This window comes from Saccostrea cucullata, unplaced genomic scaffold (assembly GCF_032062105.1).
Source record: "Saccostrea cucullata isolate Sc308-1 unplaced genomic scaffold, CSIRO_AGI_Scuc_v1 ctg5315, whole genome shotgun sequence".
Classification (NCBI taxonomy): domain Eukaryota; kingdom Metazoa; phylum Mollusca; class Bivalvia; order Ostreida; family Ostreidae; genus Saccostrea; species Saccostrea cuccullata.
Window position 1 is genome coordinate 35,001 of NW_026933271.1, and position 15,913 is coordinate 50,913.

The 15,913-nt window shown below is 34.2% G+C and overlaps 1 protein-coding gene and 1 long non-coding RNA gene across 5 annotated transcripts in view; one reads left to right on the forward strand and one right to left on the reverse strand.

Moving 5' to 3' along the window:
* LOC134237877 (uncharacterized) overlaps positions 1 to 2,294 on the forward strand; it is an 8,167-nt gene extending 5,873 nt beyond the window's left edge. For all 3 annotated transcript variants that reach the window (XR_009985891.1, XR_009985892.1, XR_009985890.1), the window contains one exon: positions 2,159 to 2,294. This is a non-coding gene — a long non-coding RNA (uncharacterized LOC134237877). The remainder of the gene's footprint in view (positions 1 to 2,158) is intronic.
* LOC134237875 (dihydropyrimidinase-like) overlaps positions 1 to 15,500 on the reverse strand; it is a 49,412-nt gene extending 33,912 nt beyond the window's left edge. Inside the window, exon 1 of one of the 2 annotated variants that reach the window (XM_062720029.1) lies at positions 15,480 to 15,500. In XM_062720029.1, the coding sequence (XP_062576013.1) occupies positions 15,480 to 15,485 (6 nt within the window). In that variant the 5' untranslated portion in view covers positions 15,486 to 15,500. Of the gene's footprint in view, positions 1 to 14,763; positions 15,116 to 15,479 lie in introns of those variants that run through there. The other variant, XM_062720027.1, reaches the window with a different exon arrangement.
* Between the last annotated feature and the right edge of the window lie 413 nt (positions 15,501 to 15,913).

The window sequence follows — 15,913 nt, forward strand, 5'->3', positions numbered from 1 at the left end:
TAACGTGCTTTTTGATTAAAAATATCCACTAATTTCTAACCATTACCAAAAGAGAACGATTTGGTTATATATTCTAAAGTAAAATTGCACATAAAAAGGGCCCATTATGCATTGCTGAAGTGCACTTGCACTTTGTTAGCACGAGCAGGCGTGTTATACATGCAGGAACGACGACATCCAAAAATATGAATTCAATGCTTCAATGATATTCTTTGTGTGTTAGAAATATAATGTCTCACAGTCTGAGTCAGAGATTATTCAGGGTCGGTTTTTATGTGAAATGATAATTTCGTTGTATCATGAAATAACACCAGCCTTTTCTGGTTAATTCTGAAGATTATTTATTGTGTATGAACACGGATATTGCGATTTCACTGATATAGCATTGTAAGAGATTAGATCCCCAGCAATATAAATTTAACGAGATCATTATACGGATATAACAAATTACGGATATAGCAAAGTAATTTCATAGGTCCAAGTTACTAGTACTTAAGAAATAAAGTCCGCGTTTTCGTGAATGTTGCAGAATAACCTCCGAGGTCGAGAAATGTTGTTTGAAAGATAAAAGCCGAGGCGATATATATTTTATACTTCAAACTACATTTCGAGACCGACAGTCTGAGTCAGAGAATATTTAGGTGAAATGATCATTTATTTCCAGTGTCCGAGACGTAGCATTGTTTCGTATGCGAGTGTGTGTATTTGGGGGGGTGGGGTGGGGTGTCAACTCAAAGTTCTTTCTATGTCCACGTCATTTTTAAAACTATAAAGCTGGGGCTTGGGGGCGCACAAGATCCCCCTGTTATTACTTGACTAAAGGATCACTTCATTATAAATAGGGATTTGACCTATAGGACCGGGCTTGGTTTTTTTCTCTACAAAAACCTTGTCGATTTCCGTTCTGATAAATTACCTTAGGCTAAATACATCCAACAATTTGTTATTCCTGAATCTTTATTTCAGTGAGTAGAGGTAGGAGGAACCCTAAGTCCCTTACATTGATTTTCTGAGTTTGTTATATCCAAATGTAATAATTGATATTTTTCTTTACTTGCATTGTACATAATGGTAATGTTAACTGCATTCTTTGTGTCTATGCTATTTTATCCATGAATATAATAAAACATGCCATTAATGTGTGCAAATTATATAGGCCTAAATCAAATCTGAGGGAGTACAGTTACTGACATATGTACCCAAAATCAATGTTATTAAATTCTAAGGAATATATACAATTGACATTTATCGCAGCTCAATGCTGCCAAGAATATCTGTATTGAGTAACACAGAGTGAGTTATTCTTGTCCTCAGAGAAAGTGTGCTTATACTGAGGTTTGTTCCGCCTGACTGACAACTGTACATTGGATTTTTACGATTTGATATCTCTTTATAGTGTTTCTTATATCAAGAATGGGCATGCATAAAGGATAGATAATTGAAGGCAAATACACACGTCTATAAAAATATTAAACTAGTCTTTGAAAAGTAGAAAATTAAAAACTGTGGTACCAGGTGGATTCGAACCCCCGACTTTAAAATGTTTGTTTGCACGGTGCAAAAGTCAGCGTATATATCAACTGAGCTAGTCTAACTATAAGATATGCGGGTATAAATTTAAAGCAGATTATCAAAACCAAGTTTCCTTATTTTTTTTGTAGGTTTTTTGTAAATTTCGACCTTAGGGCAGGGGTGCCCCTAAAAAAATCCTATCTTAAATTATTCCTTACATCCAAACCTATGAAAATATCAAAATTTTATTTAGGGGCGGGCCTGTCCTAAAGGACTTCTAGGCCAAAATTCATGCAAAAATCAACGCTTCATCGGACAAAAAGGTGTTAAGTTCAACTTTGGAGGTTTGTTGTAAAGTTGTAAATAATAAATATTAGGTATAAAATACAATTTTGAAAAATTTAGACATATATACGGTAGAAAACAACAAATAAAGATTAATTATTCAATGTCACTTTTTCCGGGAAATTGTTCTCTCATATAGGTCAGTTCTTTTGTCAAAGCGAATACATCCTTTGTACCAGTCAGTTCACTCAAAATTCACAATTAAATGAAGTAGGATTAATATCCCTCAGATGAAATTGTAAATAACAATGATATGATTATTGTTTGTCTTATTCAGTCTTGTTTTTTTCTTCTTTTACAGTTCTTTAAAAAGAGATTTCAATCAATATCTGTGGAGATCCTTGAGGTCTTGAGGTCATACAACAAAAGCAAGAAGTTGAAGTGAAAATCGGTGAAGCTCCCTCTTTCCACATCTGTAGGAAATGACTCAGGGAAATAGCACATTTGGTCTCCTCTACCCTAGTAAACAAGAAACAGATTAATTAAAAAAATATTTACAAAAAAACTTCCCAACTTCATAGAAGGATGAGGATGAAATTCCCAGAGTTATTCTAAAAGCTGTCCGGCATACCTCTTTTGTGCCAAGAATATACGAAAACGTCCATTTGCAGGATTCATCGTCCAACTTCCTAACTTCATAGAAGGATGTGGATGCAATTCCAGAGTTAGTCTAAATGACTTTAATGCTTGTTGTCTCTTTGTTCTTGGCTTTGGAATAATCTTCTTCTGGCCTCGGGAATGTTATTCCCAATTCCCAGAGTTAGTCTAAATGCTGTCCGGCATATCTCTTTAGTTCCAAGAACGCACGTAAATCTCCATTTGCAGGATTCATCGTCCAACTTCATAGAAGGATGAGGATGAAATTCCCAGAGTCAGTCTAAATGACTTTAATGCTTGTTGTCTCTTTGTTCTTGGCTTTGGAATAATCTTCTTCTGGCCTCGGGAATGTCATAAGTCAAAACATTTCCATATTCCTTTCTCTTCCTTTCAATATCGTTTAAATCTTCAAATATGAAGAGGTTTTCCAAAGCTCCAAAAAAGTTAGATTAAATTATGTGGTACATTATTGAAACATTAAAAAAGAAAGAGATTAATTAAAAAAATATTTAGAAAAAAACTTCCCAACTTCATAGAAGGATGAGGATGAAATTCCCAGAGTTATTCAAACGCTGTCCGGCATACCTCTTTTGTGCCAAGAACATACGAAAACGTCCATTTGCAGGATTCATCGTCCAACTCGTAACTTCATAGAAGGATGAGGATGAAATTCCCAGAGTTAGTCTAAATGCTGTTCGGCATACCTCTTTAGTTCCAAGAACGCACGTAAATCTCCATTCGCAGGATTCATCGTCCAACTTCCTAACTTCATAGAAGGATGAGGATGAAATTCCCAGAGTTATTCTAAAAGCTGTCTGGCATACCTCTTTTGTGCCAAGAACATACGAAAACGTCCATTTGCAGGATTCATCGTCCAACTCGTAACTTCATAGAAGGATGTGGATGCAATTCCCAGAGTTAGTCTAAATGACTTTAATGCTTGTTGTCTCTTTGTTCTTGGCTTTGGAATAATCTTCTTCTGGCCTCGGGAATGTCATAAGTCAAAACATTTCCATATTCCTTTCAATATCGTTTAAATCCTCAAATATTAAGAGGTTTTCCAAAGCTCCAAAAAAGTTAGATTAAATTATGTGGTACGTTATTGAAACATTTTAAAAAAAAAGAGAATAATTAAAAAATATTTAGAAAAAACTTCCTAACTTCATAGAAGGATGAGGATGAAATTCCCAGAGTTAGTCTAAAAGCTGTCCGGCATACCTCTTTTGTGCCAAGAACATACAAAAACGTCCATTTGCAGGATTCATCGTCCAACTTCCTAACTTCATAGAAGGATGTGGATGCAATTCCCAGAGTTAGTCTAAATGCTGTTCGGCATACCTCTTTAGTTCCAAGAACGCACGTAAATCTCCATTCGCAGGATTCATCGTCCAACTGTTTTGAGCAATTACGATGAAATTTTAATAATACATGTACATGATTTAAATATGCAGAAAAGCTGTAGCCTTTTGTAGAATGTATTATATGACAATAAGGCTCCCGATCCCTTTATGCATATGTTGAGCAATTTACGGCGCAAGGTGGGGAGATTTTCTTCTTTTTCCAGCATTGGTCAACCAACTTCAGCATATTTAATTGACTTTAAAGAGGTGGCAAGTAGAAAAAATATGCAGATTGGTTAAAGAATACATGTATGTGTAAAATTAGGAAGTGAAAGGTAGTCTATTAATTAATGCTGGAACGCGAAGAAATTCTTCCCAAAATCGCACCTTTTTTGCATAGATGATCGCAGGATCTGTAGCGAATAGTCAAAAACAAATATATAACGCCATAAAGCTATGCAGTTCATTTTAATTTTTAAAAATGCTTTGTATTGTATAAATATTGTTTTAAATTTACATAGTGTATTTGTATGTTAAAGGAGTTACATGTATAACTTAATTATAGGTATTGAATACGTGTATTAATTAAAACTGCTTCTTCTACTTTCTGTCCAGGGAGCCAGGTCCGCCTCAGTAAATTCTCCCGTACAGAAAGTACCCGATGATTGGAAAAAATCTTATCCTCTTTTTTTTATATACACACATTGCAGGGGCGTAGTATCCGGGGGGGGGGCTGCCCCCCTTTTTTTCCCAACCTTACTTACACTATAGGAAATGTTAATTGAAAGCCTGGTTGGCCCCTCCACTTTTAGAAATGTACGGAAAATGTAGTATAAGAATTAGTACTAAAAGTAGTTGACACTGAGAAAGTTTACCTCGCCCCCCCCCCCCCCCCCCCGCTAATGGGATATTTTCAAAACTTTCAAAAATGATGCTACGCCACTGCATTGTACATACTAGTACACTGTATATAATCAATATAGATCTATAAAAACAAAGATGATAAACACCTTATGTATACAGTATTTTTGCAAGATATTTCCTCATCAGAAGCTAAAATTTATATTCTCGTCATCTTGTATCACAGGATATGTGTTTTTTTGACACATGTAGTAAATGTAGTTTTCATGTTTAAGATATTTGAGTTGAATTGTAAGGTTCTAACTTTATTATTTAAAGATTATTATGCAGAGTTCATTTAAACATCATTTTGTTCACTACTTGTAATAGATGAAATATATCTAATTAAGTTTTCCCGATTGTAATAATTTTTTAAGATAATGTTGCAGATATTTTTAATCCTTTTGTCTATATAAAATAATTTTGTATTCTATTACATCGCTAATAAATGATCTCTAATAAAATACTTCCAAATATCTAAAGAATTTTAACGTTCAATATTTTATTGAGACTTTTTATTGAACGCTGAGTTTGTATTACGTTTACGAGTATGCCCGAAACATTCAAAATACGAGCGTTCAATATTGAGATCACGAATTATTCCCTTTATGTTAAAGGCACTGGATACAAAGTATCCAAATTTATGCCAAGCAAAAATTACAGTCTGTACCTTTCAAAAACATCTCTGGGTAATAGTGGCCGTAAGTAGGCTTATATTTTAAGGGACCCCCCCCCCCCCCCCGGGATCTGCAGGTAGCAAGCTGGCCCAGGGTGATTCTACAAAAGAGGGTGCAAAGACTTTGGTTTTGAAAGACAATCTCTGAAAGTTTTCATTTTTTTTTACATGCTGTATAGTCCATAATAAGCAACTTGGCGAGATAAGAATTTACAGAAAATGATTTGTTAAAAGATTTTAGAGGGGGATTTGTCTCACTTGCCTCATGGTATCAGCTAACGGCCTTGTGTAGGAGAAATACCGCAGAGAAGATGCAGTTTATTCATCGGAAAAAAATGTATGCATTATTGATTATTACTAAAGCGAGAAAAAAAAAGTTACAAGCGTTGAGCCTAAAGTCAGAAACCGTAAAGGTTACTGATAAGAAGGACACCAGTATCGATACTATAGGTCAACGCTTAAATTAAATGCAGAACTGTAGCTCTCCGAAAAAAAATGAAGGACTGAGCTACAGTGCCATCTGATGTAAGAATGGTATATTTATTGCGCGCAAAAAGTTGCACTTAGTTCTGAATGAAGAATGGAGGCGTACAGGACAATCCCCCGCTCTAGTTCTAAAAGTTACATTTTTCAAAATTAAATTGTTTATATCATCTTTTACACTTTTAATTCTGTATTTCATTGTTTTAATATTTTATAATTCAATTTCACTTGTATAGAGCAATTTCATTGGCTGAATCATTTAGAGGAACATATATGAAACATTTTGTATAACATAACTTGCCTAAGTCACAATGAGTTACGTCAAAAAGGTATTACTCCGCTTGACGTCACTTTTATAATATTGCTCAATTTGAAGCCTTTTTCCGGAGGAAATATTGTCTCATTGTCTACACAGAAATTAAATTATAAGGAATGAAGCTAATTTCAACTTATGTTATCCGATATAACAAAACTTGGGACAGTTAACGCTTTTTTATAAACTGCGGGGGAAGTTTCTGGTATTACCCGGTCTAGCCTGGTTCCGCACCCCTGGTCTTTGCAATTCATTAATTCAAACTGTACTAGCTTCGTCCCCAGAATCACGCGACTGCGCATGAGCAGTTAATATCGTAAAATAAAGTTCAGTGGAAGGTCCGGAAAAAAACAATTCAATGTATATACTAATAATTATCAAAATATTTTGACATTATTTATCAATAAAACTTGATTTCAATCATTCTACAAAAAACTTGAATAGAGTTATATTTTTCAACTAGGAGCTCCTCGGATGGCTCGTCGAGGATTCGGTTGTTCTTTTCTTTTGTTTCTGTTGAAAAGCAATTCTTCTTGGTTTATGCATAATGAATCCGTTACTTTGTTCTCACTGTTTACAACATCCCATGTTTCATCAATTCTAAAAGCGTTTTAAAAGTCTGGGGCCCGTTTTACAAAAAAACTTACGACTAAGACCCAAAAACTTCAGATTGTTGTAATATTTTGCAAAATCAATATTTCTCTTTGAAAATGTTTGTGTAAAACTATCATACCACATTTCTTTAAAAAAGTCTTAAATTATTTTTGATATAAAGTTTATTACAAAGTTATACGAAGAATAAAAGTTGGTCTTAAGTCTTAAGTCCTTTTGTAAAACGGGCCCCAGGATCATATTAAAAGGTATACATGTACAATTCTTGAACCCCAGAGGAAAACGGTCGAAACAATGTAGAATTATTTGTTTAGTACGTCATCAAAAAGTGATGTAACGAGCCTCCTTAAATCCAAGTCTACGCCTTGTACGCAGGTAAACTTGACGAAATATAATATAGCTCAGAATTACGGTATAAATTCTGAAGGGGTGGTTTAACCCAGCTTCATATCGTTTCCTTGGACTTTTGGGTAGAATATTTGAATTGTTTTAATGCAGCAAAAATGCCGTATCGAATATGCTATTTTAAAGAATTTTTATAGCCATTTTAGGATTTTTTTTTAAAGAATTTTTATAGAAACTTTCTCATATATCATACCTAAATCTATTTACGAATTTCAATTTCAATAATTTTTTAAAATGCCTAATTCCAAAGAAATAAAGTTTATTTTACTTTTATTATGCAGGTTATCCACATGGCCGTAGGAACCGGGGATGGGGGGGGTCCCAATAATTTCGCCGCTAATTAAAACACTATAGAAAACATAGCTTATATGAATGTTTGTGTTTTCTTATAATGTTTAATACATGTATTTTTTTCATTTCATTTTATATTAGAAATACAGATATAAACCGGGCTTACATGATCCACGGATCAACGACTGAGCTGTACTTATCAGCGCCATAGATACGCAACCGGCCATTAGTGTTATGGTTCGAATCCACCTATTGACACACTTTAATACTTTCAAACTTTTACCCCGTATAAACAGTCATTTAATTTGCCTATTAAACAGTTTTTACATTCTATTTCTATTTCTTTCTTATAAAAGACATTGAAATGCAGACAATAATTCTCTTAAATTAAACGCAGTCAAGTGGAACCTTATACCTCAATGTAAGCACACTTGGAGGACATGTATCATTAACTTGGTGTTAAGGGTACTGGATACAGGTGTCAAAGGCAAAAAAATTATGCTGATGGTTCTCTCCCCTTTCCGACGCCCATGATTTAACACTCTCTACCATCGGCTCATACATTCTAAGAGAGGAACGAACGACAACTCTGCGTAGGAGATTGATGATTTAAAACAGAGTAAATTACAGTGGGTGCGTTTGATTTGTCTACACTTTACACCCGGTGTACACTTTTCAATAATCAAGTGCAAAAGTGTACACTTTTGGTGTACACCTTCTACACCCTGTGCAGGGCATGTGTCGGTAATTACACCGAAAATTCAATATGGCTAACAAATGACGAGAAAGTAAAACTGCAGAATTTCTTTTTCTGAATTTGAGTTTACTGTCAAGTATTTGATAGGTTGATTGTGATGAATTTGATTTTAGTAATTTAGTGGACCGTGTTTTGTACATTTTATGGAATATGAAGAACTTCATAAGTTGTATTATAAGAAATACGCAATTTTTGCAAGTTTGGGTGATAAAGTGTCTAGATATATTTGACTATGGCTAGATATTTAGTTATTAGGGTAATTATGGGTAACAAGGAAAATGTTTTATAACAAAAATCTTTGCCTTTTCATAATTTTGTTTTGTTTTAAATGGATTTAAAGTAATGTACATAATCACAACAAATATTTTATAAAAAATCGTCTGCAAATATAGGATCTCCTCAGTTTGTTGAAATTTTAACGTCCATGTTGAATTTGCTACACTACACCCAATTTCACTTAATTATCAGGTGTAAATCGTCTACACCGGATGTAGTAAGGTGTAGACAAATCAAGCGCACCCACTTTATTCAGTATTACGTTTTTGGCGTAGCACTAGCTAGAACCCCCAGTTTTCCTGTGCTGAAAGTGACTGGTTAATGACCCATGCAGTGATGCACTATACCGCTCACCATGCAGTTGTATTACAAGCTAGCTAGCACACAGCAGAGGGTGATTAAGGATCAAAAGGTGCATATACTACTGAAGCAAGCAAGAGTGCAAAGTGTTAGGACAAAAATATGTGTGACTACATTAAAGATATGTGACTGCATTATATAGCAGTGAAACATTCATGCATTAGACACACAGAACAACAGCTACAAACTACAATTAATGATTATTTCTATGTACTAGCATTTACATTTCATCAAGATGCTGGTTTAGAGATACATTACTTAAACAAACACATCGAGGAGAAATTGGAAGATTTGCGTGGAGACTGTAAGGGGACGACCATGTGATTTTGAAGGTGTGGGTAGCAATTTTTTCCGAGTCAGATTACATATAATTCTTTTTTCAGATTATTAATTTCCAATAAGATCAAGGACAGACTATTTATTTCCTTCTTCAACGAAAGAGTCTGACAAGCAAAAAAAAGTTAAAAAATAATAATACATAATTAAAATCATGGGGGAGATACAATGTAATGAAAGATTTTTTTTATTGTCAATCTACACTGGACAGACTATTTATTTTAGACAGTGCCTCCTTTACTTTTTTCCAGATACCTAACCATATCTTTTTTATAAATGTCTATAGAAAATGTCTATCGAAACCTTACCCCCCCCCCCCAACACACACAAACCTTGATACCCTTTCTGTTTTCTTTAAAATATTGGGCGATGTGTATAAACAGCAGAATGGGCAATTCTTTTTTTACTTCTTTTTAATGTTAATTATTTATTTATTTGTCCATTTTCATGTAAATTGAAATTCCATCCTCTCAAGAACGATGCTATATGTCTATATATTTTTTTTAATGTATGCCCATCATTTCCTTATCACTGCAATGTAGACCGTGACGTCACCAAAGCTTACAATCTCTAGATTTGCACACTAAATATGCACCTCTTAACTAGAGGTGAAACATTGGGCGGATCATAGATCTTCTAATTTCTAAGACCGATTTTTGTACTGAAGACTTTCCAGTTTCGCTTTCCCCTTGTAATATTTAATTGCCTGGTTTAAGGAGAACATTTTACAAAAAAATTAGAGGACGTCTGATAAATAACAAAGACAGGAAACCTTATATTACGCAGAATGCTCAATCGCCATTTTGCTCTCCACTCGGACTTCCTCGGATGACTCGTAACTCGCACATGGAGCCGAGGATTGCCGATTGGAAAAGTTCGGGAAAACAATGTACCCGTGACGTCATTTTTCACAGCGTGACGTGGAGCACTGGTAGTCTGCATTAGGAAGTTGCTGGAAGTTGGTAGTGTTTACATCGCCGCGTTATTTCTGATCATTTCTTTGGATTTAAATGTCACGATTGTCAAAAATAATGGTAAATGTTTGCAGTGTGCATCGAGAATACGAATCGGTATGTATTGTTCTTTGCTGCGATAGTATTTCTAAGTCTTCATTCATGGACAGCTCGACAGCGTTGTTGACTATGTTCAACAGATATTTCGGACTCGGGAGTAACTTTAGCGATTACGGTGGGATTGTAGCTTAATTAATAGACGGATCGTTTTCAAGGATTACTTAATATTGCCGCTTATACGAAGGAAAATGCAGAGATTAGCGAGTAAATATTGAGGCATGCGCAGATGGGTTAGTCTATGCGATGCATGGAAATCTGACTAACCCCCGAGAGTAACGCATGCGCAAATGGGTTAGTCCATGCTATGCATGGGAAACTGACTAACCCCTAAAGCATAACATCAGATTCACTGCACAATACCAAACTATTGCAGAAAAAATAATTTAAAAAAAAAAAAATAAAATTTTGAAATTAAAAGAGAACAGAAACATGAAAAAAAAATATTTAAAAACAACAACTTTGCAATATTTCATTAAATGTATTTGGTACCCATATACACACTTACCCACTTAGTCAACATATTTCAATTAAATATATTTGGTACCCAGATACACACTTACCCACTTAGTCAACATCTACTACAGTGGAAACTGATATTTCGAGAAAAACTAAGGTTACATATAGGCACTACACCTGAAATGATGATTTACTTGAATTCCGAGACAAATAATTATTCCGAGATTAAATAATACCCTGTTTCAGGTGAAGGGAATTAAATACCTGTGTGAATTTAAATAGCTTGGTGTTCTATATATATAAAGATGCCAAAATCAACACCAATTATTTATTAATCTACTGTGCTGTGAGAATCCTCTCTGTAGGTAATGACTAACTAACGAGAAGATTAAAAAGAATTCCTTGTAATTTCTTCTAATAATCAAGTAAGCAGCAAGAAATTGTAACAAGCACCATACAATAGCTTTGTCTGTTAATTACTTGAAAACAGTTGCAAAATTTTTGTTCATAATCTGCAAATCTTTTATTTTAGAGCCCAACCATCCCCTTCACTATCCTCCCCCTTTGATCAAATTACCCCCCTCTTCACCTAACACTTTCCCTAGGGAGATATTCTTACCATCTTACTACATCAACCACAATCTGATTAAGTTCTATGTGACCTAATGATTTTAGCTTTCATGAAAATGTACCTTTGGCAATAATGCATAATCCCAGCAAAAATGCACCCATTGAGGACTACATTTTGTAAATTGCATTAATCTTAATGATTTTGTACTTGATTGATCACGTTAACCAGATTATATTCATAATGAATGCATTAGCTAAGTAATCCTTACTTTAATAATATTACACTTATTTTATCCAATCAATATTTTTTCTTATCAACTTTGCATGATGTGTCATAACAAATGATGCATTGTGCACGAGTTGTTCAGGTAAGATCTTATATTCCTAACTGATTATTTGGATACGCCTGTTTTAAAGTTGAGATATCTTCAGACATACATGTGTCTATAAACTTTGAAGGAACAATTATTATGTTCATAGCACTTTGAACTGATCTAGATCCTAGTATGTTCATGTAATTGCATGTTCAGTAGTTTTCAAGGTCTCAGTTGTTTCCTGTTATTAACATTAAATGTGTATTTATTGAGGATATTCAATGTTTGGTAGTTGCGGAATAAGGAATTTATTTCATGAGACGTCAGATTTGATTTGATATAATTTCGCAGTCAACAATATTTATTTTAAAATCCTATCTCAAGATTGAAAGAAATTCAAAACATTCAACTACAAAACTGAATGTTTGTTTATAATTACATTTTCTTTGATTGTCCCTTTACAACTGTCTATATCCATTACATCTACATGTATTAATTAGCATCATTAATTAATGTACCTATATCTGTATACACAGTATTATACACGGGGATAAAAGTTATGTATACATCTACATTGATACACATGTGACTGACTACAAGAAACTGTTTCAGATGTACAAACCACTTACTGCACTTATAGGTCAACTTGTTCTGTATAAGCTACACATAGTTTACAATAGGAGGAGAGCAAGATCGACCTACAGTTTATCAGAGGAATATTATTTACTGCTGACCAGACAGTTTATCTAGCTACAAAAATCAATACACTGACCCTTACAGCATAAGTATCTCAGAGTGAGGAAAACAAAATCAATAAATATAATCATATATACAGTGCCTTACCAATACCATGGCTCTTGAAACACCTCCCAACAGAAAATTACTAAAGATATAAAAACCTCTCCTCTGACCACAGGTGGTGATACATTAACAAGAAGCTGGGTCATGTATGTGAGAATCATGGTGGCGAAAAATGCACATAAACTGATGTTTCGTGTTCAGTTTGCTATACACATGAAAGATAATTTCTGGGGGGCTTTGGACTTCCCCTCCTCATTTTTTCACCCCAGAGTATGACACTTTGAGGATAGCAAGCCCATCAGTCATTATGCAGACTCTGGAAATTTTCTCATCTGACAGATATACATTTTGTTGTTACAAATGTTTTTTTGGCAAAGCTCTTGAGACGAATTCATATTGGCTTTTAGCCCCAAAAAGAACACAGAAGGTGTATTTTTAGATCTGTTTTAAATTTAAAGAAAAAAATCTTAAGGTTAACTAAATAGAAAGATTATAAGAAATTTTTAAGGCAGCAACAGGAAGATAATAATATACTGGTGTAATAACAACAGGTGTTGATAAACTTAAAGCTAGGATTACATGTGTTAGAATGGAGTAAAGAGGGATATCAAATATCCTGTATTGTGTATACATGTAATAAAAGTTAAGGACAGTATTTAGAGTTCATTTTCCAGATGAGTGTATCTCATTTTAGATTACATAATCAGCATATTAATGCACATCATGCATATCATAGACAGGTGAAATTTTCTTAATCATGTACCGCATAATGCCGACTGTTTCAGGGTACAGGTACCTTATTTTTACTACATCACTTCTTCCTTGATCTATTCAAGCCAACTTCAATGCATTGAAGTACATGTACCGTATTAACATACTGAAAACAATGTACCTCACACAATTACAGAAAAAAGTCTTTACAATTTTAAGTTTTCCATTACTCTTTCTGAACACTTCCTTATCTAATTATACTGTGTCATTGTAACATGATAGGAAATTTTTGTTTTGACTAACAGTGATTCATCTCTTTCCAGAAAAAGAAAATATTTACAACTATGTGGGCGAAACCAGTTCTTGTTTTGATCAGCACTTTGTGCTTGCTCATTTCTTCATTTGTGCTGCATATATTAAAAAAAACCGCCAATCTACACCATCGATTCCCTATTTGTTTATATGAATGTTTATATAAAATAATTTTTTATATTTATGCATGCTAACTAACTTGTTTGATGATTTAGAACTCTGTACATGTATTGATTTTATAGATTCATTTTTTTTTCTTTTTACAATAGGTGCCCTATGCATGAAGGCAAAGGAAACAAATGACAGCCATGCTTCCACAATCAATACTGTTTACATTGGTTGTAAAAATGTGAGAATAATGGGCAACAGTACCTAATCAGATTTACCCCGATAACCACTGCCAACATGCAAGTCAACATTAGCACGAAAAATCAGCCACTTGCTCTTGCACAAACATGTGGTACAATAACAATGCACACTACACTGGTATGCATAAAAATGTCACAAAGCATTCCATTCTTTTTTTCACTGTCACAATAAGACAAATTGGCAACACATATGTACATACCATGATCTATTTCTGATACTTGTAATTGAAGCAAGTAAAACCATATTATTGTCGAAATGGGTTCTGGAACAATGCATGGAATTTCTTTATCATTTTGGCATGTTGCATCTGCAGTAACTGTGTTGCAAGTGTTTGGATGCATCTTACATTTCATTTACATTCTGAAATTCTAGGCAACTGTTTGCAGATCTTGTAACTTCACTTTACAAAGCAGAACTTTCTTTCAGTTCTGACAGATTTGTAATTAAGAAAGATATACAACTATAACCCTTCCATCTGTTGTACTGAAACCAGATGTCACCTAGTGATACAGAATGAAACCCGATTAGAAAGATGGAAGTGAATTTTAAGCTTCAGATAAAGAAATTTTGGCACTTAAAAATTCACACACAACAGTGTACTGGAGATGTGAAATACTGTTATATGTTTATTTTGTATTGAAACAGGTTTTGGGTGGAGACCAAATAGAATAAGTTTAGTCATCTTGAATTTTTCTGAACTTAGAAGTGCTTTTTTTTCTCTTTCATATAAAGCACATATGATGCAATTACAACTAAGTTGCACACTGCCACTCAGAGGAGCAAACACTAATACAAATTTGAGTATACCAAACATTTAAAAACGCCACAAAATCAGATCCATCAGTGTAGACCAATATGAACATAATACATTATAATTTATAATCCATACATAACAAATTTTACAAATCACTTGCACTAGTATCCCTCCCACAATACTAAACAATGCAACCTTACCTGCAGATGAATGGGCACTTTTTTGACTGGAGTACGACTACTCATTTTAATGATTGGCTAAATAAACCGGTGTCATAAAAGCACAGCTAAATTGCTTATAATAAATAATCCGGGAGCAGCATAAAACAGACTAAACGATCCTAATATTGCCCGCAGTGACTGAGTGAGTAAAACCCTGGCAGTTTGTGCAATGTTTGCTGAGGTAGTTTTGCGTGGCGATGGCACAAGTATGCGATCAAACACTCATGCACATCCACACAGCTTCTGATGTTAATTAAGTAAAATATTATAATATTAATGGCGTTAATGCCTCTTCAAAATATCACCGGCGCACTGCTGTCAATATCGTCCATTGAATGCTTAGTCGATAAAATTCGTCATGTTGGGCCCGGAGACGGCACAGATAATATATATCCGGAAAACGCGCTTTATGAAAAGAAAAGCATTGCCAGAAGTAGGAGAGAGCTTGATGTGCTTGGGGTTATTTTATCATTGCATTACCAATCTTATTATGTAACTTCGTTAGCGGACAGAGAAACGAACTTTCGATTTTCTCTGAACATTTGATGGAACAAAACTTTGCAATCATCGATGTACATGTACCTTATGCATGTGTAAAAATGTGGTGTTTACACACAAAATAGACATAATCCATTTGAAAATCTTACATTACCAGTAATTGAAAAAATATTCAAAGTAGGTGTAGAATTAATTACCGGCATTTTAGTTTTCCAATATTGGCAATGTCATGAACGAAAGCATATACTTTTTTATGCTACTGCTCACCAAATAATGCACAAATAAAATTATTATGTTCCCCAAACGAAGTTGGGGAACATATTGTTTTTACTCTGTTTCTTATTATTATGTTCCCCAAACGAAGTTGGGGAACATATTGTTTTTACTCTGTTTCTTATTATGTTCCCCAAACGGAGTTTGGGAACATATTGTTTTTACTCTGTTTCTTATTATTATTATTCTTATTATTTTTCTTCCTGGGAAAATTTTGTCCGCGAGTGATCTTGTAAACTACACATCAGACTAAGGTGAAATGTTTTTAGGGTCAGTAGACATGTAATGTAGATTTGCGGAACGAAGGTCATTTTGTGCGCACGTGCTTGCAAGAGCGCGCACGTGCAACATGATAAAT